Source organism: Platichthys flesus, chromosome 8 (assembly GCF_949316205.1).
Source record: "Platichthys flesus chromosome 8, fPlaFle2.1, whole genome shotgun sequence".
In the NCBI taxonomy this organism is placed as follows: domain Eukaryota; kingdom Metazoa; phylum Chordata; class Actinopteri; order Pleuronectiformes; family Pleuronectidae; genus Platichthys; species Platichthys flesus.
In genome coordinates this window covers 437,754-465,552 of record NC_084952.1, presented here as the reverse complement: position 1 = coordinate 465,552, position 27,799 = coordinate 437,754, and the positions used below count along the sequence as shown (strand labels likewise).

The following is a 27,799-nucleotide window of genomic DNA, read 5'->3' as shown; positions in this document are numbered from 1 at the left end:
CGTGACGTCAGGCAGAAGGAATATTTCACATTTCTGAGAGACAATAAAAACTTTGACTCTTTAACGTTTTTAATGGAACTGAAATATGATTGTAATTGTGTCCCTGTGGTGTTTCCTCGTTTGGCCAGCAGGGGGCACAAGGAACACAACTTCCCTGGCCACAGATCGTTTATAAGAGAGAAGATGAGTCACTCTGCACGTGAAGAAGAAACTTAGATCTCCGACTGAGTCGATATGACGTTTGATTCTGACCTTTGACCTGTGGGCAGACAAACAGACACACACTGAGGTCAAAAGTCACAATCTATAAAATATATTTAATTTCTATCTAAGAGTTTCCTTTCATCATTTTCAAGTTGTAACCACAATTTTGTTTTTATTTAATCACTTAATTATAGGTTTGTTTTAAATTCCAAAATTTGTTATTATATAAAGTTCATTTCTCACAACTGATCATTTGAATTATTCAATCACATAACTTTGAGATTTTGATTTGCAAATGTTTATGTTTAATCTCAGAATTTCAAGTTGGTACAGATTATTTGAAAATGGTTTGAGGAACGTTTCTTCTCTATTCTCTCTTTCCCGGGCAGCTGTCGGCTTCCGTAGGCAGGACTTCCTTATTATTATTATTGCGGGAAAGCGTTTTGTCGTCGGAGTGAGATCTCTTCGCCTTGTCGCTGCCTTGTAGCGGTGTGACGTCAGAGGGAAATTCCGGTGTGCAGGACACAAAGTGTGTCGTCACATGTTCGATTCCGCGGCTCGAGCTTGTCTTTTCTTCTCGTGGATTAAATGATGTTTTCACAAAGTGTCGCTGCTGCACGTGACGCGCTGAAGAGACTCGAGTGTTCGCCCTAACCAGGTGACCAGGTAACTACGTCACCAGCCGTCAGCCGGTAACTAGTGAGCCCGGTAACTAGTTAGCCAGGTGAGAAGTGAACCAGGTTAGAGGAGGTGAAGCGGGTTAGAGGAGCGGGTTAGAGGAGCGGGTAAGAGGAGGTGAAGCGGGTTAGAGGAGGTGAAGCAGACTAACTAGTTGCTGGTAACCACACATCACTTCCTCTTCAGCTCCGCGAACTGAGCTTCATGTTTAATATCCTTCAGATCTGTGACTTCGCTGCTTCGGTTCAGACAGTCGCGTTTTAACGTGTGTGTGTGTGTGTGTGTGTGTGTGTGTGTGTGTGTGTGTGTGTGTGTGTGTGTGTGTGTGTGTGTGTGTGTGTGTGTGTGTGTGTGTGTGTGTGTGTGTGTGTGTGTGTGTGTGTGTGTGTGTGTGTGTGTGTGTGTGTGTGTGTGTGTGTGTGTGTGTGTGTGTGTGTGTGTGTGTGTGTGTGTGTATTCATATGAATTTGGAGGATATACACTTCATAGCAGACTGTGTAGTCGGTTAGCTTCCTGTTAGCCCTCTGTTGGTTTCCTGTTAGCCGCCCCCCCCCCCCCCTCCGGTAACTCGGATCTGAACCGTGTCGTTGTCCGCTCTACAGACACGTTACTCCGTAACAACCGTTCACTTACAAACCGTCCGGTGGTGTTAGCTTTTAGCTTTTAGCTGTTAGCTTTTAGGTGTTAGTTGCGGAGCTAGCATGCTTCACACAGGCGCGTTCACGTGAGACCGGGGCGGGAACGCGCCATAGAAAACAGCAACAAGTGTGATCGATAAAGAAATATCAATAAAACCAATAATAACTTTGAATTTAGTCTTTATCATTCAAGTTTAAACTCTCACCTCATTTCTGTGTCATGTTTTATAAAAGTCATAAATTAGACTCAATAAGAATAATGTTATTATTGAATGATAAATGTCACATGTTCCTCAGACTCCAGCTCCTGAGGGCCCCGGGGCCCTTTGCAGACACGATGGCTGGAGACGACCCCTACCTTCATTCTAACAACCAGGTAAACTCACCTGACACCGTAGGTTTGATTCCCCTGTTCAGTGTGTGTCACTCACAGTCATATTGACTTCATACAGAATCTACAGGATCTCTGGTGCACCGACATGTTCCGTCTTTTGCTTCTTTTAAATCCAGTCGATGTTCCCTCAGTGTCCAGAGGAAGTCAAAGTTCACACATTCTTTACAGATACTTGTGTAAAAGTAAAAGTACTGATTAATCCGGTGTACTTCAGCAGGTCGATCCTACAGAGGGAACCGTGCAAAGCAAACTGAGACTCACCTCACGTTAACATTGTTGAAAGATTATTTCATTTAAATCACTGTGACTTTTAATCTCATAAAAACAGGTTAAAGAAAGAAAAGAGTTGCGAGCATGGCAAATGTTCCAGGAGGAGGAGTTGTGTCAGATTTGTTGGATTATTATTATTATTATTATTATTATGAACAGCATCAGTTTGGACAGTTCATGTTATTCTGTCTTCAGATCTTAGTGGTTGCAGGTTTCAAACTGGTTCATGTTCTTGTTGCTGCAGATCTTCGACACCATGATCATGGATCCAACGTGGGAGTTCCAGCCCTTTGCTGCCATGTCTCAGACCACGTCCCTGAGGACAGGTGAGTCTCACTTCTACACCTCACCGCTGGGTTGTCATTCCTCCTCGACGGCAGCACGGAGGGTTTCAGGTTGTTGGTCTGCTCCATTCTGACTCACACGATATTGAGGGAATTTCTTCTTCAAAGAAACGTTCACCTAGACAAAGGATGATGTGATAAGAATTTGCCGGTCAAATCGAAGCTTTGACTCACAAATTAACAGATTTGATTTTGGAGGTTGAAGGTTCTGGTGATTTCCTAAATCATGTTTTTAGCTTCTTGAACATTATATGATTTTTAGTGCTGTCAGTTTAACGCTTTATTAACGGCGTAAACGCAAACCCATTTTAACGCCGTTCATTTTTTTATCGGGAGATTAACGCAGAGCTGCCAACTCTCACGCTTTCGCCGTGTGAAACACGCTTTTGCATGTTGGTGGTTGACTAAGTCACAATAATTTTTAAAAACATCATCGTATCAGGCCGTCATGAAGTACAAGGAGCGGGCGAGTGTGTGTGTGCGTCTGTGTGTGTGTTTGTGTGGTTCCAGATAGCGCCCCGTAGCCCCGCCCCCTGCCCCCGTGCACTTGCTCAGAGAGACACAGTGAGATCAGAGCTCAGTGACTCACTGCTTCTTAACTATGGAAACAGTGAAAACACAGAGTTTCTCTGGTCTCAGCTGATCACAGATCAGCGCCTCAGCTTCTCGATCAGAGCAGAAGCTGCAGTTGGTTTCTACCGAGCTGCAGTATCTGTGTTTGTCTCCAGTCTGACCGGCTCTCACTTTTTGTTTTAATAAGAGTCCTTGTTCACCTGAAATGTGCACTTTATAATTTTATTTTGCACCGCCCTGTTTGGCAAAGTTGTTTTTCAATAAAATGAAACATTTGCACAAAGCAAGCCAATCCACTTGTCCATGTTGATAGAGCATTAAAAAAAAAAAATGATGGGGAAAAAATAAATGAAGGGACATAAAGAATAGATACAAATTCGCGATTAATTTTGAGTTAACTATGACATAAATGTGATTAATCGCGATTAAATATTTTAATCTTTTGACAGCACTAATGATTTTATGTTCAAGACTTCATATGAGTCTGGAAAGAAAAGTATGTGACGGAGACTGCTTTGGTTGGTGGAGACAGAGAACGGGGGGGCTGGCCTGAATAGCTGAAGTTGATGCGAGGTGGCGTCACAGATCTTGATGAAAGCAATCAGACATGTTCAGAGGAATGATATTCATGAGTGTGGGATTTGGTGGATCCAGTGAACGTAGATGTGGTTTCATAAGGAGCCTGTTGGTGGAGGTGTGAGCTCCACTGAGTCAAACATGTAACATGTAAATATTACACGTCTCTCTGGGATTAATGGCAGAGCTGTAAAGTTGTTAAATCATTTCAGATTCTCTGTGTAACTGCAGAAGCTTCATGTTATTACGTTTCCTTCGGTAGCTCAGTGATTCAGTGGCAGTTGTCTGTTAACTACCGGCTTCACTGCAAACAGGCGAGTTAAACCTAATCCAGCTGCTTTAATAGAGACACTTTGACAAAGTATAAAGAAACATGGACTGAACTAAACACCAGGAGTGATAGTGAACTGCGGGCTCATGAATCTTGGCTTCTTGCTTTGATCTCAAAGGTTAAACAGATGTTGAGGAAACACACTCTCTGTCTGGAAAACGAATGTTCACTCCGTGTTTTAATATAAAACAAATCAAAAGGGATGAAGTTAAAGTGAAAGAGGAGTTTCATGACGTGTGAGTATCAGTTGTCTGTGGTGAGTCTCACTTCCCTGTTTGTGTCCTCTCTGTGAAATGAAGTAAAGATGTTCAGGTGAAAATCACAACACGACCACGATGGCAGAAATATCCACGTGTTCCCCTGAGGACGAACCACGACAGGCCTGAGCCGGGGGCTGGTTTGACAGATGATGGAGGAAGATGAACGCTAACAGGCTAGCAGGCTAACAGGCTAGCAGGCTAACAGGCTAGCAGGCTAACAGGCTAGCAGGCTAACAGGCTAGCAGGCTAACCAGGCCGTGGTCCGAGAGTCTGATGTTTACCACAGAGCCGCAGTCACTGTGTCGCACATCAATGTTACAAACTGGTTCTTCTCATGTAGTGAATCCTGTTGTTGTGTTGTTGTGTTCAGTTCCATCAGCATCAGTGTGTGTCCTTGGAGAGGATCCTCACATGGGACTGAGCTTCATTCACTGATCACAAGTTTCTGTTTGACTCTTGTTGAGTTAAGAACAGGAAGTTGATCCTTGTTAACATCTGAGACAAACTGGGATTTATGAATATGAGAGGAAACAAATAAAATGTGATGGATGTTTATTTTACTCCTGCACACGCCCACATACAAGCCACGCCTCCTGTCCTCTGTCGTCTCCAGACTCGGTTACCTCCCTCTGAGAGAAGACAGTTAGCTTAGCTTAGCACAAAGACTGGAAGTGAAGGGAACCTTCTCTGAGTCATCTCCTCTTAGATGTCAATGGCCCCATGACCTTTTTCATAGCGTCACCTTCAGGAAGATGGTAACTCGATTATTGTTAATAGACCATTCAGATGCTTATGAATAAAAGAAAAAAACATAGCAGAAAATCGTTATATTTGAGATTCAGTAAACGGATGAATCGGTCAATCAGGAACTTGATATAAATAATGTTGAGTTGCTCTTGACCCTGAATGTGTTGACGGTTCGTGTGACGTTGTGTGTCTGTTTCAGCGGACGGACCGTTCCTGCAGATCCTGGAGCAGCCGAAGCAGGTAAACATCACCAGGGAATAATCGTGTGACTGAGTGCAACTGATGCAGGGACGATGATTTATGACCAACAGCAAATTATAATTTCCATCTTTGCAAGTGGAATCGATACGATCTGATACGACATTTTTAAAGTTGTTCATTAAAGGAAAAAAAAAAGCCAAGACCAATTGAGAAAGAAAGTTTCTCAATAAATCTTTAAATATAAAGAGTGATGGTCAATAACAGTATTTACATTTTCACAGACAGTTTTAGTGTATATATGCTTGTGGGGATCTGGTTCCATCATCATTGAGACTGCTCTGGCTGGCAGAGCCTGTAATTCTCATGTAAACAGTGAAGCCATGTGATTCAAACTGATGTTAAAAACAAGAACTTTATTTTTATTCAATGCATTAGGCGAAAAATAGAAAGAGTAACTGTGTAAACGTTGAGGCGAATGAACGGTGATCTTCTGGGGAGCCAAGAGTTTACTTACCTGTGTCATCATGAAATCAAAGCGGTTCGTCTTTGTGTGTCCGTCAGCGAGGCTTCCGGTTCAGATACGGGTGTGAAGGTCCGTCTCACGGCGGGCTGCCAGGAGCGTCCAGCGAGAAGAACAGGAAGACCTACCCCACCGTCAAGGTAACACTTCCTGTCTGCTGGTCCTCTCCTTCCCTGAGTCCTCATGACTTTCTATGTTGAGCTGGTCGTTGCTGTAAACGACCAATCTCCATCTCTGACGGTTCCCTCCATAGTTCCATGTTTATACCAGATACTCGTAAACATGAGGAGTCAAACATGTCATTTAAGAGATTTGGAGGTTTTCTGTGGATCCAGTTTCCTGGTTGTTGTGCCACTGTCCCAGCGAGAAGCTGAGCTGTCGTTGTGTTTAGAGTGAACTCCCACATGTTAGGACCAAACCAGAGCCGACGGGAAATCCCCACATTCCTGCCGCAGTCCGACACTTTGCCTCCACTGTCTGACTTCACTCAGAAAATGTATTTAACGGTTGATAAATCCAGATTTCCTAATCAAATTGTATTTGTCACAAATATCAAACATGCATAGTACGACCTCCAGTGAAAAGTTTGTTCTACGTCTGTCCTTGACATAAAGTTATGATAAAAGGATTTAATATTTGACAGAGAAAATATAGTATGAAGAAGGAAGGAAGAGATAAATACATATATATATATATATATATGAATTATGAACACGTCCCAACAGACGTAATCCTCAGAGTAAACACTAAAGAGTTAGTTTGAGACAGAGACAGTCACCACTGAGGTTGATTCGTCTTCACTCACTCTGTGATGTCCACTGTCACTGAGACACCAGAGACAGTGAGACGTCTCCAGACCCAGTTGGTGTCAAATGTCTGGATGAGGAAATCAAAGTTTCTTTAAAGTGATGAGACACATTCAGCAGAACGGGAAACCCCCTCCTGAAGTTCTGGTTGGACGAGTGGAGCAACGATCAGGAGGAAGATGATAATCATCAGAAACGTGCTCGTACTTTATATTCTGCTTTAAGCTTCACTGGTCTTAAGGTTAACACTACATCTTATGCCTGAAATTTATAATTTGATCATTAAAATAAAAATAGTTTTTCGACAATATGATTATTATCAGAAACTTTTTTCTTCGTAAGTTGAATTATTGCTCTGTTTGTTGACAAATTTCACTTTTTTACCTTTTACCTCAGGAATCATTGGAATACTAATAACCTGTTGTGAATAATGGAGTTTTGGCTGATGCTTTAAAAATTAAATAGAAACAATGACACGTCTCCACCTTCCCCAGAAATTAAGCAAAAATCACTTGGATATGAAGCTGCCATCTTGTGGTGGTGACGTCACTCGTGATCGTGGTATCGAGTTCTGGTCCAAACACACACACGACCAATCAGGAGCTAGCCTCACCTGTCAATCATGATGTTTTAGCCTGATTCTTTAACATTTAATAACTAATTAAAAACAAACTGATAAGAAACATTTGAACAAACTTCCCTGTGATCTCTGCTTTATCAGATCTAATGTGAGTCGGTAGAAACGACGTCTCCACGCGACAGCAACAAGGTCAGGTTTTGGGTAAAGAAGCTCTTGAAGAGTCTCTGCAGGCCCAGACCTGCAAACCCCCCCTCCTCCAAGCACACACACACACACACACACACACACACACACTCACACTCACACACACACACCCCCTCCACTGTGCTTCATGTCTGTTGGGAATTTGCTCCCCTCATGTAATTAGAAGGAAGTGGAGTTGCGTCATGAACAGGAAGGTGTTGAGTCTCAGGCGCAGATTAAAGCTTTAACCCAGAGACAGCGACACACTTAACCCTTCGCTGCCTCGTTAGCCGCATCTGATGTTGTTGAAACTAAAGAATCGTCCAACCCCCACTCCTCATTAAAAATCAATCATTTAATGTAACATGCGTCTTGTTCATGAAACCCTGTGTTCCCACTAATCACAGATTTAAGTATCATCACTGAGCTGAGATGTTTAGAAGGATTTGCTTCAACTAGCAGCTTGGTGAAAGTGAGTCTGATGTGTGAGTGTGAACATGAGAGAGTTTCCTCCTTCTCTCCCTGAGCGTCTGTTCTCTGTGACTCTGCTGAGTGGGTTCCATCTCCTGAGAGAACAACTGACTGAGAGTCACAGACACAACCAGCTGCAGCTGAGGAGTGAAGCTGAACTGAGATCAGTTAAAAACACTCTGAAGTTATTAACAACCAGAGTTTATCTCCAATACTGTTCACACCTGGTTTGGTTCAGAGCTTCAGTTCAGTCTGAACCTGAACATCAGGTGTGAACGGTTCCTCAGAGCAGAAGAGGAGTTCTGGGTCTGGATCAGACTGAACCTGGTTCTGTTGGTTTGCAGTGAAAATACTTGGATGGTTTGGACTTTTGGACCAATCACAGGAAGTAGAGACAGAATTAAAAATAGTAGAAGAAGAAGAAGCTGCAGTCTTCACCTCTGACGATTTAATCTTTGAGTCACGAGGACGTTCACTAGGTGCCTTTGAACTAGGGTGAAGTACTGTAGTACTGTGGAGTATTGTAGTACTTCTGGAGTACTGTATTACTGTGGAGTACTGCGCCTGAAAGTGCTGATGCTGCTACTGATATCATCATAATGTTACCATGGCAGCAAATGAAGCTTCATTTATCTTTTCCATTCAAACAGAAAAACTGCTACCCCCCCCCCCCCTCCCCCCCAACTGACAACACGCACACGTCAGATGCCGTCTACAAACCAATCAGAGTCAAGTATAGGTAGACTCCGCCCACGTAGGTGATGAGGACAGGACGTATGTTTGTCAAACAGAATTCTTTAGTCCCTGAATTACAAAGTGAATCCAGAACTAACAAATCAAATGAAACGTGGAACAAACTCAGACACACTTAATGATTCATGAATCATTCTGTGAGGAATCCATTCAAAATGACAAGTTCTTCTCTGACCCAAGTTCATCTCACTGACTCAGTCCCACCCGATCACACACTGACAGAAACCAACACACTTCAGGTGTTTACCAAGAACGTCTCTGAGCCAGGAAACAAACCCCAGCAGCCGCTGTGTTTCCAGGAACTCTTCAGCTTCTCTGCCGGGGAGCTGTGATTGGCCGACAGACCCAGGAAGAGGAAGTTGGCTTGTTTATTCACTGAAGCAGTTGCAACGTCTCTGCAGGCAAATACCTGCAGTGATACACACACGCACACGCACACGCACACGCATACGCACACGCCCAGTCGAAACAGGAACACAGTATTTTTTCTATTTGATTTACTTTATGCAAATCAGCACAGTAAACAGATCAGATCATAATCTATCAACTGAAGCTTGAAGAGATGAGTCAGTTTGGTTCTTAAGTTTCAGTGAAGCTTTAATGTTTGTTAGATTTAATAAACTCTGAAATCATCTGAGTTGATCATGTTTGTACAGGAAGTGGTTTGGTATTTATGAAGCGCTTTGTGATGGAACACTTTGTTTACATTCACTCTTCCACCGTCAACACGGTTCTTATCAGTGTCTCTTTATTAGTTGTTATTAAGGAAACATGATGTTTCTTCTTTCCTCTTTAGATTGACTGGTGTTTATTCCTCTGCTGGTGACCTCTAGTGGTCAGAGGCTTTATGTTCTCGTTAGCTCCTCCGCACACTTCTTGTGAACACGAGATCTGAAGAACACCTTGAGGCAAAGTTTTCAAATTTGTTACAAACATTCACTTAAACTCACAAATTAACTGATTACATTTTTTGTGGTGAAAGGTCAAATGTCAGAGACGCCGTGACCTCACATGCAGATGTTTTCCCGTGTGAACCCACCTCCAGTGAATTCACTTTGGTAACAACGTTCAGTGGCACTTTCAGATGAACTGATAAGATCTCAAAGGTCAAAGTTTTATACTTTATAGATGCATCTTGGAGAGAGAAGCCTCTTTGCATTGTACCTGAGTAAGATGCCGAGAAAGACCTTGAGAGACTGAAGCTCTTCTGGTTGGTGGAGACGAACATCGACCGGACGGTGATTTTATTTTATTTCAATTCCTACTTTAAAACCGAGCCTCAGTGGAAACGTCTCTAGTCCTGAATCTGATCAGAGAAACCCAACTGTCTCGATCCTACATGAACCCTCAGGTAGAGGGATGAGCCTCGGTCTTTAGAGCTGAGGTGGATCTGGTTTGGACACAAGACTTGGTTGTTCGAGGTCCTTGTGGAGTTAGTTTGAACCCAGAACTCTGTGTGTGTGTGTTTGACAGATCGGGAACTACCAGGGTCCGGCCCGGGTTGTGGTCCAGCTTGTGACAGCACTCCCCAGCCTCCCTCAGCTTCACGCTCACAGTCTGGTGGGAAAACAGTGTGACAAAGGAATCTGCATCACGGACCTGCAGCCCAAAGACTCCACCATCAGGTCTGACGCACAGACTGACCGACACAAATACACACACACACACACACACGCACACAAACACAATAGTGAACATGTGTATTGTTTTGACAGTTTCCCAAACCTTGGGATTCTCCATGTGACGAAGAAGAATGTGGCGAAGATTCTGGAGGAGAGGATGATCGAGGCGTTCAGGATGGGATACAACTGTGGCGTCTCCATCCACCCAGAGATCGATGCCCTGCAGGGGGAGGTTCGAGTCCCACGAGACCTCCACGGTACGTCCGCTGTGCTCCTCTGGTTTTCAGAACAACTCAACTTTCTGTTGTGATGGTTTCATTGGTCATATGTAATAACTCTTCTTCTCTCTCTCTCTCTCTCTCTCTCCCTCTCCCTCTCTTTCCTTCTCTCTCTCCCTCCCTCCCTCTCTCCAGATCACCAGCGCAGTGTGATCAGCAGTGCAGCGTCTCTTCAGGCTAAGGAGATGGACCTCAGTGTGGTGCGTCTCTTGTTCACGGCGTTCCTCCCCGACAGTAACGGAGGTTTCTCCAGACGCCTGGAACCCGTCGTGTCTGAACCGATCTACGACAGCAGTGAGTCATGTCTGAAAAGGACTTTGATAACTGAAGTGCAGAAATGAGGAAGTCCTGGAACATTATATCTTTTAAAATATGATTATTTTTGTATTTTATAGTCATTTTCTTTTAATTAAGTGGAGATATAACATCCCGACCTCAGTCAGGTTCAGTTCCCCTGGTTTCATTTCCCTCCTCCCGCTGCTCTGGTTTCTGCAGCTTCCGTTCAGAAAGTGAAACCTGCTTCGAGTTCTGCACTTTCAGATAATCCACACAAAGTATTAGACAGACGCATGGACACATATTCATGATACACGTGTAGAGCTGAGCATGTGAAGTTTGTCCTGAGTGATTGCTGGAGGAAAGGTCATTTTAAAGGTTCCATCCTCTGGGGAGCAGGAATGAGATCAGGACAAAAGAAGATGTTTAAATCTTGTTTTTAGTTGATGTATGATAAACTAACTTTTAAAAGTTCTTCAGAACCTTGAGATCAAACAATCTGAAAGAAAACTCCCGATTGGATAAGAAAACTAAAAGCTCCTGCACTCAGTCTGTCACTTGAAGGTGTTTCTTGAAACACTCAGGTCTTATTCATACAAACGTCTGAGTCATCTGAATTAAGAGTTCAAAACAGGTCAATTGGTCTTCATGTCGCTCTGACATGTTGAAGGACATGAGAACAGGTTCAGTCTCCGTGAAGCTCATGACCTCTGACCTCTGACGGAGCTGGACAGCAGCTGTTTGACCTTTTCTTTCCTCCCTTCAGAGGCTCCCAACGCCTCCAACCTGAAGATCGTGAGGATGGATCGAACCGCCGGCTGCGTGACGGGAGGAGAGGAGGTTTATCTGCTGTGCGACAAAGTGCAGAAAGGTGGGTGAGGTGAGGAGGAGGATAACGACCGGGACTGTTCTTTCATATAATTATAATAATCTTCATCAGTCTGAAGCCATCAGATTCTCTTCATGTAGACCATGAGCCAACAGCTCCACCTGCTGGAAGTTCTTTTTTTTTATTGATTTATTATTTTATTGTGTTGCAGATTAGGTTTTTCACAACAACTTAAATATCACCTAGTTACATCTAACCCTTCAGAGACTGAAAAGATGAATCTGTTCCATGAACAGTGAAAAGTAAAGTTCAGTCTAGCTTTTCCTCCTGAACTCGTCTTCATCATCAGACCCGAGTTCTTTCTCTCTATTTCAACCCGGCAGAAACCTGTAGTCTGATGGAGCTGTTCTCTTGCAGATGATATCCAGGTGAGGTTCTATGAAGAAGACGACTCGGGGGTGACCTGGGAGGCGCTGGGAGACTTCTCACCGACAGACGTCCACAGACAGGTCACTGCGACGAGTTAGCACGTTAGCAACAATTAATGCTAATTCATTATTTTCAGCTTAATTTATTATCAGGACAGGTATCTGTATTTGATACTGGCAGCTTCTTTCTTCTTGAACAGCTTCGGGGCTCCTTCATTTTAAATTGATCTTTTCAAGCTCCAAGGTGCCGTCAGCGTCTGCTGTGATTGACGGACACATTTCACTCTGATGCAGATACTGAAGAATAAAAACAAAATCTAGCAAGCACAGGATCTGAGGTGTGTATCATCAGAGGCAGCGGGTGCAGAGTAACCATGTGACCTGTTCCCCGCCCTCAGTTCGCCATCGTCTTCAAGACTCCGAAGTACCGAGACCAGAACCTGCAGAGGCCGACCTCCGTGTTCGTCCAGCTGAAGAGGAAGTCCGACAACGAGACCAGTGAACCCAAGCCCTTCACCTACCACCCCCAGATCATCGGTAGGTCACACGGGTCACTGCTGCAGCCCTGACTTTACCCATAATGCTTAGTGCTGAGTTCCACTCGGTCTATAAACACACAAACTCACCTGAACTCAGCAGGAACCACTGCTGCTAATCCTCACAAGAAGATATGGAGATGGTGTAAAAGAGTGAACATCAATCAAGTCAAACTTTATTTGTTTTGCCCAGATTTACAATTTACAGTTTGCCTCATCAGAGTGGGGGGGCTGTGTCAACGCCCTGTGTCATCAGCCTTGTTAGCGTTAGCATCACTGTGGGTATCGGGGGAGGAGCCTGGTTCATCAGCACTTAGCTCAGGCAGCTGCGTCAGAGCTCGAGTCTCATTCACACGATCGTCTCAACTTGAACTCTTCATCTTCCTACAAATCGTCTCTACCGCTGTGTGTTCAGACAAGGAGGAGGTGCAGAGGAAGAGGCAGAAGACTTTGCCCAACTTTCAGGACTTCAGCGGCCATGGAGGAGGAGGAGGTCTGTACAGAGGAGGAGGCCCAGCAGCAGGAGGAGGCCCTGGCTCTGCAGGAGGAGGAGCAGGAGGTAATGGCATCAACATTTCAGTGTCTGTAGGAGCGTCAGTGTTCCTGTTGACCAGGCTTCATTTCCTGTTGTGGTCTCGGTGTGTTTGATTTGTCCTTCAGGTTCATTCCAGGGTTTTACTACCTATAACTATGGAGGAGGAGGAGGAGGAGGAGGAGGAGGTTTCTCCACAGGATACTCAGCTGGTCTGGGAGGAGGAGGAGGAGGTTTCTCCACAGGATACTCAGCTGGTCTGGGAGGAGGAGGAGGAGCAGCAGCCATCCAACACGGTGAGAACATGACACACAGAGTCGATGATCACATGACGTGTTATTATTCTTAATCATCAAAATGAAAGATTTGAGGAAAACACAGGAACTCAAGTGAACGTTGTGTTAAAGCGTCTCAGAGCGACACAGTGGACGACAACGATCCAGACCACCAGGACTCGGGGGCCGCGGGGGGGGCTTCATCCCGGACTGGAGGCGTGGAGGGGGGGGGCAGTGAGGAGCCAGACACAGGTAAAAGTCAAGGACTGACCAGTGACACACAAATGAGTGAGTTTCTCCTGCTGACCTCCTGTATGCATCCTGTGTGTGTCTGTGTGTGTGTTGTGTAGCAGGCGAGCGGTGGGTCCATGGGACCAGTCGACAGCTGGAGGCTCTCTTCCACTTCTCTGTAACCGGTGACCCAGTTTACCTGCTGGCTCCACAGCGCCCCCTGATGACGGCACAGGACGAGGACGGGGACACGTCAGTAGAACGCTTGGTGCACGTTTCCTCTTTTCTCAGGTTGTCATCGTAACGTTCAGTGTGTGTTGTTTCTCTGCTCAGCGGGCTGCACCTGGCCGTCCTCCACAGCCAGCAGGCGGCGCTGAAGAGTCTGACCCAGGTGGTGTCCGCTCTGCCTGGAGAGGAAGTTCTCAACCTGAGGAACCACCTGTACCAGGTTCTCCACACAGAAGCCAGACTTTCAAAATAAAACCAGAGCAGTTCACAGCAGTGTAAGTAACTCCGCCCCCTGTGTCCCAGACTCCTTTGCACCTGGCGGTGATCACGCAGCAGAGCGAGGCGGCCGAGGCGCTGCTATTGGCCGGAGCCGACCCCACGCTGACCGACCGCCACGGCAACACAGCTCTTCACCTGGCGTCACAGCAGGAAGGGGGAGGAGCTATGGTCCAGCTTCTACTACGACACCGAGAAGTGAGAGGACTGATGGAGCACAACAACACAGCAGGTACACAACACAGACACGCAACACACAGCACGTACACAACACACAGCAGGTACACAACACAGACACACAACACACAGCAGGTACACAACACAGATACACAACACACAGCACGTACACAACACAGACACGCAACACACAGCACGTACACAACACACAGCAGGTATACAACAGACACGCAACACACAGCACGTACACAACACAGACACGCAACACACAGCAGGTACACAACACACAGCAGGTGCACAACACACAGCAGGTACACAACACAGATACACAACACACAGAAGGTACACAACACAGACACGCAACACACAGCACGTACACAACACAGACAAGCCAACACACAGCAGGTACACAACACAGATACACAATACACAGCACGTATAAAAGACAGACACACAACACACAGCAGGTACACAACACAGATACACAACACACAGCACGTACAAAAGACAGACACGCAACACACAGCACGTACACAACACAGACACACAACACGCAGCAGGCACACACAGCAGGAATACAACACAGACACACAACACACAGCAGGTACACAACACAGATACACAATGCACAGCAGTACAAAAGACAGACACGCAACACACATCACGTACACAACACACAGCAAGTAAACAACACAGATACACAACACACAGCAAGTACACAACACACAGCACGTACACAACACAGATACACAATGCACAGCAGTACAAAAGACAGACACGCAACACACAGCACGTACACAACACACAGCAAGTAAACAACACAGATACACAACACACAGCAAGTACACAACACACAGCACGTACACAACACAGACACACAACACACAGCAGGTACACAACACACAGCAGGTACACAACACACAGCAGGTACACAACACATTGCAGGTACACAACACAGACACACAACACACAGCAGGTACACAACACAGATACACAACGCACAGCAGTACAACACATTAAAAACTGGACTGATGTGTGTATTGTCTCCATGGCAACCAGGTCTGTGCCCGATCCACCTGGCTGTTCTGGCCAATCAGCTGTCTTCCCTCAGGGAGCTCCTGGAGGGCGGGGCCAACGTGGAGGCTCAGGAGCGCAGCTGTGGGAGGACCGCCCTCCACCTCGCCACGGAGACCGACAACGTGTCGCTGGCCGGCTGCCTGCTGCTGGAGGTAACCCCGGTATCCAATCACAGCACAGCTCACGAGTGACATCACTAATGACGAATCACAGCCTCTGATCTCTGTCGCCAGGGAAACGCCGAGGTGGACTGCTGCACCTTTAACGGCTGCACCCCCCTCCACCTGGCGGCAGGGCGGGGCTCCGTCAGGCTCACAGCGCTCCTGGTGGCGGCAGGTAGGAAACACAACAACCGTCTGTTCATGTTTATAAAGATGGACGACATGACAGATCCCAAAACTGAAACCAAGTCAGCCTGATCGCCCCCTGGTGTCCGGCTGCAGTACTACTCATAACCTCCTCCTCCATGTGAGCAGAGGGGACACGGACCAAACTACAGAGATCAAAGGAGACGTTGATGTCATTGCAGCTCGTTCTCTTCTCTGATGTTTGTTCAAGTTTCTGATCCGTTTGGATTTCATTCGTTATTTCATGAGATAAAAACAGGCGGAGTCATCATGATGACAGATGACACTGACTCAGGGTTGGTTGAGTGTGTGTGGGTGGGGCCTCGGTGGTCACCGAGCTGAACTGTGATTGGCTCCTGCCTCCTGTGTTGTCAGGGGCCGACCCGCACAAAGAGAACTTCGAGCCGCTGTTCTTCAGAGAGGACGAGTGCTGCCATGACGAGGCCGACGAGGACGAAGGCTACATCCCAGGAACGACTCCGCTCAACATGGCCGCCACCAGCCAGGTAACCACGCTGACTTCATGTCTGTGTTCATATCGTGAAAGTAGTAATAATTTATTAATAGTTTTGTTGGAACAACAATGAGAACGGGTTTTAAATAAATGTGTTTGTACAGAAACTCACAGGATGTGCAGTCTGTGACATCACTGGTGGGTGTGGTTACAGGAGCTCTGATCTGATTCGTCTGTTTCCAGGTGATCGAGCTTCTCAACGGAAAAGAGTACGAAGCCAAAACTCCTCACGGAGCCGTGAGCCGACCACAAGGTGGCGCTACACACACATTCAGACTGAGTCCAGTGTGGGGATTGGCTGAATCTGTTTTACATCTACCAATCACAACGCTCCCTAACTCTGTGTGTGCGTTGTGTGTGTGTGGTCAGGTGACCTGGCGAGCCTGGATGTGGGGGTGAAGCAGGAAGTGTGTTGTGCCCTGGAGAGTGAAGGATGCTGGGAGAAGCTGGCTCACAGTCTCGGCCTTGGGATCCTGAACACGGCGTTCAGACTGAGCCCCTCCCCCGCCAAGACTCTGCTGGACAGCTACGAGGTCACACACACACACACACGCGTCTCTCTTGTGTGACCTCTGACCTCTATCACACCTTGACCTCTGGATGCTTGCAGGTTTCGGGGGGGACGGTCAGTGACCTGTTGGCTGGTCTGAGGTCAGCAGGAGAGTGCAGAGCGCTGAGCATCCTGGAGGGGGCGCTGCGTCGCTCTGAGGAAACGGCGACGAGCGGTGAGCTGATCACATGATCGTTGTCTGGCCGGTTTGTGTCCATCACGATGAGTCATCCTGTGGTTTCTCTCCACAGTCGAGTCCCGGCTGAAGGCCGACGCTCGCATCGACAGCGGCGTCTGTGACAGCGGGGTGGAGCTTTCCACAGCGTAAGGACGTGATTGGCCCGTCTCCAGCTGCTTCATCAGAAGAAGCACAATCCTCATCATTCACGACGTCTCCAGGAATGAAGGTTTCTCACCAAGGTTTTAAATGAAATGTGTGAAACTGATGAAAACGTCCACGGCTGATTCTTGTTCCTCAGAAAGAAAAGTAAATATTCTTCTCTTTAGAGGAATTCACCAAAACCTTCCAGGAGACTTTGAATTCTCTTTCTGATTCCTGCTCTGCTGACGGGACCGTTTCTGTCCGGACGTCTGCACCAGTGGCGGCTGGTGGTAAAATGTATTTTAGGTCACGCACCAACGTGGTTGTCCAATGTACCTCCGTGCCGACACTTTGAAACATCGAACAGGTGAAGCAATGAGACGAAACCCCAGTTATCACCTCTGTTCCTCAGAACAAGAGCAGGAGCAGCTCCGGGGGTTCACTTGCTGCTGAATCTGTAAATCAGGTTGGACCAGGATCCTTCTTCCTCTTTGTCTTGTTGGGTTGTTTTTGTAAAGAAAGAGGGAGAGCGGCAACATCCAATCACAGAGCAGCCTCAGGTCACATGGTTAAGTATCAGGACCAACATTCACATCCTCTCGTCCGGCAACAGGAAGTAAACAGAAAGGAACCAAATAGTTTTAAAACAATTTATATTGAATTATCACCGGTGCTGACGGTCGACCGGGAGCGTTGTACCAGCAAAATATTACCATAATTATGTGAAACATTTTAATACAGGCTTCTTGTCTCAGGTGTCGCAGGGGGAGGAGCCCAGAGCCCGTATTAACCAGCCGCCACTGGTCTGCAGAGAGATTGGTGCTTCAGACTCACATGATTGTAAAGTTCAGATGTTTTTTTATGTGTTAAATCAACTGTGTCTGTTCCTTGTGACTCTGGTGAGTGGGTTCCACCTCCTGAGAGAACAACTGACTGAGAGTCACAGACACAACCAGCTGCAGCTGAACTGAGATCAGTTCAAAACACTCTGAAGTTATTAAACCAGAGTTTATCTCCAAGATTCAGCAGGAAACTTTAAACGTGAGCTCGACTCAACACGTTGAGACATTTGCATGAAACCACCTCGACACTTCGAACAGAGGTAATCACCACATGTGGCTGCAGGGGGCGCTGTTCATGAAACGGCTACAGTTGATTTATAATGAAAACATCTGAAACCATTTTCTTTTGTCTCGTCACTGAAACGTAAACATGAACTTAAGGGACTTTAGTTTTTGCTCGAACCAAAGAGAACCATCTTCCAGTGCATTGTGGGAAAGGTAGTTCAACAGATGCTATTTATCTTCTCTGAGCTATGCACACTTCAACGGGAGCTTTTCATTGGTTGTCTTTTTTATAAAACTTTTTTATATAATTGACGGTTGTCGTCAGTGTTTTATGATTCAATGATTTTAAATTAAAACAATGCAACCTTCACACTGTTTGTCTGTTCTTGTTTTACATAAATTAAATATTCAATTCTTGACATTTTATAAACTATTATTAGTGATTGGTTGTTGGAATAATATGAATCAGTCTTAACAATATGGACCAATATTGATGCAAATAAGAAGAGTAAAGAAATGTCATGAATCACATATTGCACAACATTGTCATTGTCGTTATCAAAGAAAAAAATATTTTACAGTTTAACATTAACTTTTTAATAATAAGAAATATAAAGTAAATTTCCAGGTTTCAGCCTGAAAACAAATCAACATCTGACAAACTTCACACAAGAAAATAAAAACAGTGCAACATAAACAACTTCAACTTTATTGAGAAAAAAACTCATCACAGAGCGATTCGTTGACCAATCAGCCGCCGAGTTTCATCTTCAGTGCAAAAAGGAACAGTGAGGAGGAGGCGGAGCTAACGGCTCGTCACTAAAACCATATTACAGAACAAACTGTCAAATCTTTTTTTGTTTTAAAGTGGACTGTTCTCAGCAGCACATGAACCAATCACTGACATGCATTAAGTTATTATATTATTATTCTCCTGCGGCTCTACAGTGTGTAGCAGTTGGTCTTCAGTGGTTTACAGTGAGTCCACTCTTTGATTGGCACATTCACAGCTCAGAGTCCTCGGCCTTCACCAAGCAAACAAACGTCAAACCCAGGATTTTAACCATTAAGCCCGAGGACGGGGAAAATAACACAAACAAATGGCGGTGGCTGTCTGATGGAGGGGGCGTGGCCTCGTGAGAAAATCCAACAGTTTATTCCAGCAGTGAGTGACAGGAGGATCACATGGCGTATTTATTCGTCCAGTCCTGAGCTGTCTTGTTGTACCTGCACCAATAGAAACAGAGTTCAGCACCTGATGAGTTCGACGCAGACACCACGTCATGCACACGCACACACACACACTAACACACACAGTAAACACTTTACAGTCCAGGCCATAAGTACGTGGGCGGCTCCACGTGTTCTGACATGAATCGGTAAATAAAGACGGAGGAAACTCAAAGATCTCAGCTATGAACGCTGCCTCTTGAGGTGATGACGTCATTTGGAGTCGGCCCATGCAGCAGAGAGGGGCGCTGCCTAATCGAAGCCCCGCCCAGTGACCCACTGGACCAATCAGGAGTCAGTCTCAGCATGTTTTCATATCATCAAATAACTAAATAAAACCAAACGGAGCAGAAACACTTGAACAAACATCAGTGAGACGAGAGAAACATCTTTACAAACATTTACTGACTAGTTTGATTATTGTTGTTTGGTCCATGTCCCGTCTGCTAACATGGAGGAGGAGGTTTACGACCTATACTGCAGCCAGACACCAGGGGGCCAATGAAATGATCTGGCTTAATTTTTCAGAGCAGTTTGGATATATTAGTTACTGATGATGTCAGGATTGGTTGAGTGTCAGCAGGAACTTGTCACCACTGTTCAGACTTTGACTCGTCGTCACCACAAGATGGCAGCGTTTGTATCCGAGGTATTTTAGTGGAGACGTGAGGACATCGTTATTCACAGTCTGGGGTTCGAATCCTCGCGGCCTTTCACGACACGTGTGTTTCACGACACGCGTTTCCCAGATGGTTAGTGAGACTCGAGCTTCCCGGCGGCGCTGCATGCAGGTCAAACAGCGAGCAGCAGCTCCGGTGAGTCTTACCCTCACAGCATGGCGTACTTCTCTGTCCACTCCCTGGCTAGTCTGCTATACCTGAGGTCAACGAGTGAGACAACACATCACATGACCGTTCACCTCCACTGGTCATGTGGTGGAGCGACCACTAGGTGGAACTGTGACTGACAGGAAGTGTAAGCGACGCTTTGTGTTCACCGCTGCTAGTCGAGTCATGTGACTGATGAGAACCAATCAGGAGAGAGGACGTGTGCTTCGTCAGTTTCTGATTCAGAGGCTGGAAAACTCCACCAGGCGTAACCATAGCAACAGAGATTAACTCCAAACGAAGCGCTGTTAATTGATTCCTGATCATCCGCCACGATGACATCACAAGAACCTTACTAAATCACTGTGCGCAGAGGATACGGGACGCGTGTCACATGACCTACGTGGAGTCGGGATATGATTGACAGAAGCTCTGCAGTGTTAATTTCGTTGACGAAGACTGTTCCTTAACGACCTTTTTTCCATGACGAAGACGAGACGAAGACGAATCTTTGAAAATAAAAACTATGACGAAATCTATTTTAATTTTCGTTGACGAGACGAGACGAAAATCTTGGTGGTTGACTAAGTCACAATAATTTTTAAAACATCATCGTATCAGGCCGTCATGAAGTATCAGGAGCGGGCGAGTGTGTGTGTGTGTGTGTGTGTGTGTGTGTGTGTGTGTGTGTGTGTGTGTGTGTGTGTGTGTGTGTGTGTGTGTGTGTGTGTGTGTGTGTGTGTGTGTGTGTGTGTGTGTGTGTGTGTGAGTGTGTCTGTGTATGTGTATGTGTGTGTCTGTGTGTGTCTGTGCCTGTGCGCCCCAGATAGCGCTCCGGTCCGTAGCTCCGCCCCCCGCCTTGCGCACTCGCTCAGAGAGACTCAGTGAGAGCAGAGCTCGTTCTCGTGGAGCAGCCTCTCAGTGACCGACTGCTTCTTAACTATGGAAACAGTGAAAACACAGAGTTTCTCTGGTCTCAGCTGATCAGAGATCAGCCCCTCAGCTTCTTCATCAGAGCAGAAGCTGCAGTTGGTTTGTACCGATGTTCAGTTTCTGTGTTCGCCTCCAGTCTGACCTGCTCTCCCTATTTGTTTTCACATTTAAAACAAAATATATATTTTTAAGCTATTAGGCTGCAGCTATATGGTTTTATAGAAAAGGAGTTTAATGTGGCTATTAAATGTGACTAAAACTAAGAAGGATTAAAATGACTAAAAGGTGACTAAAACTAATATGCATTTTCGTCAAAAGACTAAGACTAAGACTAAATCAAAAATAGCTGCCACAATTAACACTGAAGCTCTGGCCCTCAGCCGCCACTCACCTGACCGGGTCGGTCTTGTAGATGCGGGCGATCTCTGGCACTAGCGGGTCGTCGGGGTTCGGGTCGCACAGCAGAGAACAAATGGACAAAAGGACTGTGGAGACAAAAACACCAGTTACTGTCCAACGTCCAGGTTCGGTCCAGAGACACTGAAACTCAACAACTTTCACTTTTATAAACTCTTTTATAAACAACTCTCATCAAATCAAACTCTTACTTATCCCTTTTGTGCTGAGATCTATGAATTATTCTCTGAGAATCAATGAAACGTGATTTATCTCACGTTTGTGATCCTGAAAAACAAACGCAGATAAAAAACTTCCCCGGTGAAGTTCACTAGAATCACCACCAGGTCACATGAGGTCACTGTGACCTTTGACCTCTGAATTCAGTTCATCAGTCTGAGTTTGTTCCAGATTTCCTCTTGTGGCGTTAGTGTTCCCCTGATGGGACGTGTGCACCTCTAGCCACTAGGTGTCGCTGCTCGGAGGCACAGAACTTTACCATCTTCATCTTTCATCTTTCATCTTCATGACATCACAGAGTCAAAGCACTGGAGGAACATTCCTCCAGAGTAAACTGAAGTTTTCAGAGTGACAGATTTGAATCTGAAGTGATCCATGTTCTGGAGCAGATGTTTCTTACCTTTGGAGATTGTTAATGCTGGAGACCACTGGGATCTCAGTATATCCAGGCAGATGCTGCCGTTACTGTTGATGTTTGGGTGATAGATTCTGGTGGTGAAGGCGACCTGAGGAGGAACAGGAGGAACACGGTGAGTCCACTGAGCAGCTCCGAGCAGCTTCCATCAACACATCACACCAGGGAGTTAAATGGGCTGAGATGTTTGAAGAGCTTAGGAGCCCCCCCGCACCACGGACTCAAACCTTCTCGTTCACAACAAACAATAAAACACACTGTGAATACACAACGTGTCGCAGCACTCAGTGCTCGATGGTCAAGTGGAGGTTTGTAAAGTGAAACAGACGATTCTCTCGGAGCTCCACGTTCATGGCTCTGAAGCTACTGGTCACTTCTGTGATGGTTCAGATTACACCGGGTTGTGATTGGACGAAACACACAAACACAAACAGGTTTGTGGTTCAGCCCTTTCAGGGTCGTAAAAATGCGGATGGGTTCTGGTCGGGGAAATGAGCATCATACACATCTTTAATGAATAATAATATTAATCTTATTGTGTATTGAGCTTATTGTGCTCTTCTCAAATACTGGACAATGGAAACATTCAGACTGATGTTCTGTGCACTGAACTGATGACAAGAGTTTCACTGACAGAGAACATGAAACCAAGTGTTTGAGGAGGAGGAGGAGGAGGATGAAGAGGAAGAGGAGAGGAAGAGGAAGAGGAGAGGAGGAGGAGGAAGAGGAGGAGAATGAGGGGAAGAGGAGAGGAGGAGGAAGAGGAAGAGGAAGAGGAGAGGAAGAGGAAGAGGAGAGGAGGAGGAGGAAGAGGAGGAGAATGAGGGGAAGAGGAGAGGAGGAGGAAGAGGAGAGGAGGAGGAAGAGGAGGAGAATGAGGGGAAGAGGAGAGGAGGAGGAGGAGGAAGAGGAGAGGAGAGGAGAGGATGAGGATGAGGAAGAGGAGAGGAGGAGGAAGAGGAGAGGAGAGGAGAGGAGGAGGAGGAGGAGAGGAGGAGGAAGAGGAGGAGAATGAGGGGAAGAGGAGAGGAGGAGGAAGAGGAGAGGAGAGGAGAGGAGAGGAGAGGATGAGGAGAGGAGGAGGAAGAGGAGAGGAGAGGATGAAGAGAAGAAAGAGGAAGAGTTCACTGACCTTGGGTGGTTTGAAGGGATAATCTGTAGGGAAATGAATAGTGAGGAAAAACACTCCCCCCTGGTACGGACTGTCAGTCTGCAGCAGGAAAACAAACAGACACACAAACACACACACACATCAACACAACTGCTGCTGCTCTAATGACAACGAGATTCACTGAACAACGTCCAGAGTCTGGATGAAATGATTAATTAGTGTGAATACCTTGATTGATTAAAAGGATGATAACGTGATTAAGTCTTGTAGCTGAATGTTGATACAATGCTTCAGACTTATTGTTCTGAACAAGTTGAAACTGAACGTTAAGGCCCCCCCCCACCCCACCAGTGGTTTTGTAGCTTATATTTGTTTATGATTTTTTTTAACTCAATGAAAGTTACTGAAACATCTTTATAGAAGGTGAATGATACTTACAGGCCCCATTATAGTAGCTTGCCAATGAAACACTGCAGAAGAAACAAAGAGGGTTAATGAAGCATGTTCCTGTGTCATGTGACACGTGTCAGTGTGTGTGGGCAGATAGAAAGCGGGTCTCACTGTCTTCTCCGACCGGTCCGGCCGAGCACTGAGCCGGAGGATCTCTGGACAGGTCCGTGAGCTCCTGAGGAAGACGAGAGGAAGAAGAGAAAAGGTTCAAACAGGATCCAGATCCGTCTTCACACACGTTTATAATTGAATCGGTTTCAATGTGACTCCGAGTCCTTCCTGTCAACATCGTAGCTCCGCCTCTCAACAACCTGCCCCCCCCCCCCCCCCCCCCCCCCCCGGCCAACTGTTTATCAGACAACAAATGATTTACCAGGTGGCAGAAACACCAGCAGCAGTAATATGAGTATTTATCATGGACAATAATCAGTCGTGTGAAAACGTTCCTCTCACAGAACTGACGATGCACAGCCGGGGTCAGAATCCCCGTCAGACAGTGACCTTTAGTTTGAAGGCCTGAGGTGTGAATGCAGCATTAAAATCAAACTGACACAAACAGTCCTGATGTGTCAGCAGGATTATATTTACTCTGCGAGTCGAGCAGACACAAGTGTCTAGAGGCCAGAGCAGGAAATAGCCACCGGGGAGAAAACAGGGGTTTGTATTTCCAGCTCGCAGGTCGTGACGCTGGAATGTGAGCGGCTCACAGATCGTCTTTCAGAGGGACTCGGTCCAGAAGAGTCCACACCACCAAGCTTCTAAAACGTGGTCGTTGGAGAATTCAGCCCCCGACTGGGACAGAGTTTAAACTCCTTCTGGAACTTTTAAACACCGGGACAAAACATTTACATGTCGTGTGTCTCTGGGATCACAAAGCTTTGCCATCAACACTAACTCATTGAAGATAGAGAACTTTACTTTTTAAATCTCCGCTAAGTAAAACCACTCGTCTCAACACGTCAAGGAAAAGATAAATCATGTTTATCTGAATCTGCTCCAGAACGTAACAGATTCGATTTGAGCCTTTTTGAATTTCTACTTTTACTTCTGAATGAAAAGATGGTTGCTGGTAGGTACCAGGATGAAATCCTCAGAGCGACTGTCAGACGCTGGAGCAGGAGCCCCAGGGTTCCTCCTGGTGCAGGAGCCCCAGGGTTCCTCCTGGGTTCCTCTTGGTGGATTGATGCCATTGACTGACCCTCCGTTCCTCTGTTCTAAATCCAGTTGAGCACCTATTGGACGTCATGTGTCGGTGCATCCGACGTCACCAAGTCCGTCCACAGTGCAGGAGGAGATGATCCAGGTCTGGGAGGAGATGATCCAGGTCTGGGAGGAGAACCCCCAGGACTCCACCCTCCGGCTCCTCAGGAGCATCATGTCCAGACGCTGTCAGGAGAACTTGCAGGCAGGAGGAGGCCACACCCACTGAGTCACATGATGACTTGATGAAATTCACACCAGTTGGATCAGCCTGTGGTTTCAGTTTGATACTGGGATGTTCAGGGTGGGTTTGACCCAGTCCTCAGTGGGTTGATGGTTTTAGTTTCCATTGATCGTTGATACGTCATTTTGTTCTCAACTAATCATCAAAGTTCATCAGTGAAGATGTTCTGGAGGAGCAGGAGGAGCAGGGGAGCAGGGGGAGCAGGGGAGCAGGAGGAGCAGGAGGAGCAGGGGAGCAGGGGGAGCAGGAGGTGCAGGAGGAGCAGGAGAGCAGGAGGATCAGGGGAGCAGGGGGAGCAGGAGGAGCAGGAGGATGAGGAGGAGCAGGGGAGCAGGAGGAGCAGGGGAGCAGGAGGATTAGGAGGATTAGGGGAGCAGGAGGAGAAGGAGGAGCAGGAGGAGCAGGGGGAGCAGGAGGAGCAGCAGGAGCAGGAGGATTAGGAGGAGCAGGGCTGGGTCTGAACCTCTGACACATGTCAACACATCACACACACGATCACACGTCAGACGCGTCATCCTCAGCAGCTGAGGACGAGCTAACGCTGCTAGCTAGCCCGCTAGCAGCGCACACGCCCCCTGGAGGCTGAACACAAACACGCACCGTGATGAATGGAGGTTGGTTACCTTGGAGATTCGTTTTAACGCCATGGTGGGTGGGGGGGTGGGGGGGGTCCGCGGAGAGGGGCAGGCCGGGACGCTAGCGCACTAGCATCTAGGGTCGTGCTAGCTCTGGGGGCGCTAAGCTAACGAGCTAAGCTTCACACGCGCTGTTCCCTGGTCGTCGCCTGTTCCTCCGCAGCTCGCTGCCGGGTTCGGGTTCCACTCGCCTCCGTGTCAGACCCGAAATAACCGAGAGCACCGAGCAGCTCAAAATGTCCTCCGTGACAGCAGCTGTCAGAGCCCCGGCAGCAGGAGGTCTCACTCCGCCTCGGTTTCCAAACACCAATACCCCAACATGGAGGCAGCAGGGCCGGGCCAAGCTGCTCAGGGGCCCCGGGGCAGAGATATGCTCTGGGGCCCCTCATGGTCCCCCTCTGTACCAGGACCTGCCTATACTGGGTGAGCTCTATGTAATAAATAAACAAGCGAAGTACTGAATAATAACTCCACCTCGTTGCTGCAAAGGTATTGTACTGTACTTTGACCTCATTGCCTCAGATTGTCTGTCCTCGTCCTGTTGGATCTCAACACTGTCCATCATCACGTGTCACTGCAGGGACTAGAACAGTTCACAGGCATTAGAGGAACCGTCCTAACCTGGTTTAAATCCTATTTATCATATCACATTATATATGATTCCACTAGGAAACATTATCAGGACACAGATTAGACGTTTTGTAAATTGACGTGAATGGAAGTTGAAGTCAAACAGTAAACTGCTCAGGCAGCTAGAGGTGTTTTCTATATTTGATTATTACACTGTTGATTATTTGAGCTTGTGTCTGTGTTAATGTTACATTATAAACAAGTTGTCGTCACTCATTAATGTGTAAGTATCATTTACTGTTGTATTACACACTGTTTTATAAATGTTGACAGTTTAAATCTTGATAAACATGTTTTGCTCATCAGCTTGATCCTCGAACATCTCAGGATGGAGAAGCAGCGACGTCTCCCTACTGCCCCCTGCAGTCAGACCAAGGATCCTGGTTTTCTCTAGACTTGTGTCTCCTGCTGAGCTGGAACCAGAACCAGAACCTCCTGCTCCCTGTGCCTAAACTGATGAAGAGTTTACTTCTCAGTCTCTAGCTCCAAGTCTTCTTCACTACAGCTGATGTTCATTTAGTTTTTAAAAACCAAGATGGCGCCGGTAAAAATGCCAAACCTGCCGCTTCAGAATGTCAACTTACAAACCAACGGGTGACGTGACTGTGTATTTATTATCAGACTGTTAATAACAGTAGTTCCATGAGGACAGTGAAGTGTGTGTGAGAGTCATGTGATGTGTCCACACTGGGATCTGACTCCTCCTCCTTCAGGGTGAAGGCTGCTGGAGTCCGATGGTTGAGGAAACGTCACAGGAAGTGAAAGATGCTTTTTCATTTGATTCGCACACAGCATCACTGATGTCATCATCATTAATCTGATCAATAACTGCTTGGTGTCTCTTTGTCTCTGTCAGGTCCCAGTCCACCCAAAGATCCAGTTGTCTCCTGATCATGTGGACCTGAGTCCTCAGCTGCTGCAGAAAGGTGCTGACAGAGGTGTTTACATCAGTGAGTCACAGGAATCCTCAGAGACCCTGAAGACGGTTGACCAGGAGTCTGAGATGCTCTGAATGTCACATAACAGGAACATGCCCATCTCTGCTGGGATGTGTCCTCTGACTCAGATCCAGCTCCACACCTTCCACACCACCTTCACTGAGCCTCTGTGTCTCCTGTGTTCTGAGGAGGAGGGAGGACGGCCTCCTGCTGGAGAACCTCTGTCCCTGCAGACCTTCTGCTCAGCACCACCCACAGCTCCATGGCAGCAGCCTGACCTCTCTCTGTTCATGAACTCTACCAGGACTCAGGAAGCAGGATCCGTCCCTGCAGAGGACTTCTGAACTATCTGATGGGATGAGTTCAGTTGTTTAGACTTTGAATTCATTTCCTGTTTTACTTGAAACTTTTAACCCTTTGTGTGTTTCCATGTTTGAATTGTTCCTGCTTTGTTAT

The 27,799-nt window shown here is 46.5% G+C and overlaps 2 protein-coding genes across 9 annotated transcripts; one reads left to right on the top strand and one right to left on the bottom strand.

Annotated features, from left to right (window-relative positions):
- The first annotated feature begins 706 nt into the window (after positions 1 to 706).
- On the top strand, positions 707 to 18,464 carry nfkb1 (nuclear factor of kappa light polypeptide gene enhancer in B-cells 1). 4 transcript variants are annotated; one of them, XM_062393639.1, is made up of 25 exons: positions 707 to 870; positions 1,818 to 1,896; positions 2,429 to 2,510; positions 5,215 to 5,255; positions 5,778 to 5,876; positions 10,003 to 10,154; positions 10,245 to 10,408; positions 10,565 to 10,723; positions 11,472 to 11,576; positions 11,952 to 12,043; positions 12,361 to 12,499; positions 12,914 to 13,057; positions 13,159 to 13,263; positions 13,312 to 13,326; positions 13,438 to 13,557; positions 13,656 to 13,788; positions 13,870 to 13,984; positions 14,068 to 14,272; positions 15,277 to 15,446; positions 15,528 to 15,630; positions 16,017 to 16,147; positions 16,339 to 16,408; positions 16,525 to 16,688; positions 16,766 to 16,880; positions 16,957 to 18,464. In XM_062393639.1, exons 2-25 carry the CDS (start codon positions 1,858 to 1,860, stop codon positions 17,031 to 17,033), a joined length of 2,739 nt encoding a protein of 912 aa, XP_062249623.1. In that variant the 5' UTR covers positions 707 to 870; positions 1,818 to 1,857; the 3' UTR covers positions 17,034 to 18,464. The 4 variants fall into 4 exon arrangements, with proteins under 4 accessions (XP_062249623.1, XP_062249620.1, XP_062249621.1 ...); XM_062393636.1 differs by having other exon boundaries at positions 13,159 to 13,326; XM_062393637.1 differs by having other exon boundaries at positions 707 to 928; positions 13,159 to 13,326.
- Positions 18,465 to 18,782: 318 nt separating this feature from the next.
- On the bottom strand, positions 18,783 to 26,042 carry LOC133958600 (ubiquitin-conjugating enzyme E2 D2-like). Of its 5 annotated transcripts, none has more exons than XM_062393492.1 (8): positions 25,764 to 26,042; positions 23,808 to 23,871; positions 23,685 to 23,716; positions 23,268 to 23,345; positions 22,121 to 22,226; positions 21,476 to 21,569; positions 20,151 to 20,201; positions 18,783 to 19,321 (listed from the first exon to the last, which is right to left on the bottom strand). In XM_062393492.1, the coding sequence occupies exons 1-7, from the start codon at positions 25,785 to 25,787 to the stop codon at positions 20,153 to 20,155; spliced, it is 447 nt and encodes a 148-aa protein (XP_062249476.1). In that variant the 5' UTR covers positions 25,788 to 26,042; the 3' UTR covers positions 18,783 to 19,321; positions 20,151 to 20,152. The 5 variants fall into 5 exon arrangements, with proteins under 5 accessions (XP_062249476.1, XP_062249474.1, XP_062249479.1 ...); XM_062393490.1 differs by lacking the exon at positions 25,764 to 26,042 and adding an exon at positions 24,895 to 24,957; XM_062393495.1 differs by lacking the exon at positions 25,764 to 26,042 and adding an exon at positions 24,774 to 24,908.
- Between the last annotated feature and the right edge of the window lie 1,757 nt (positions 26,043 to 27,799).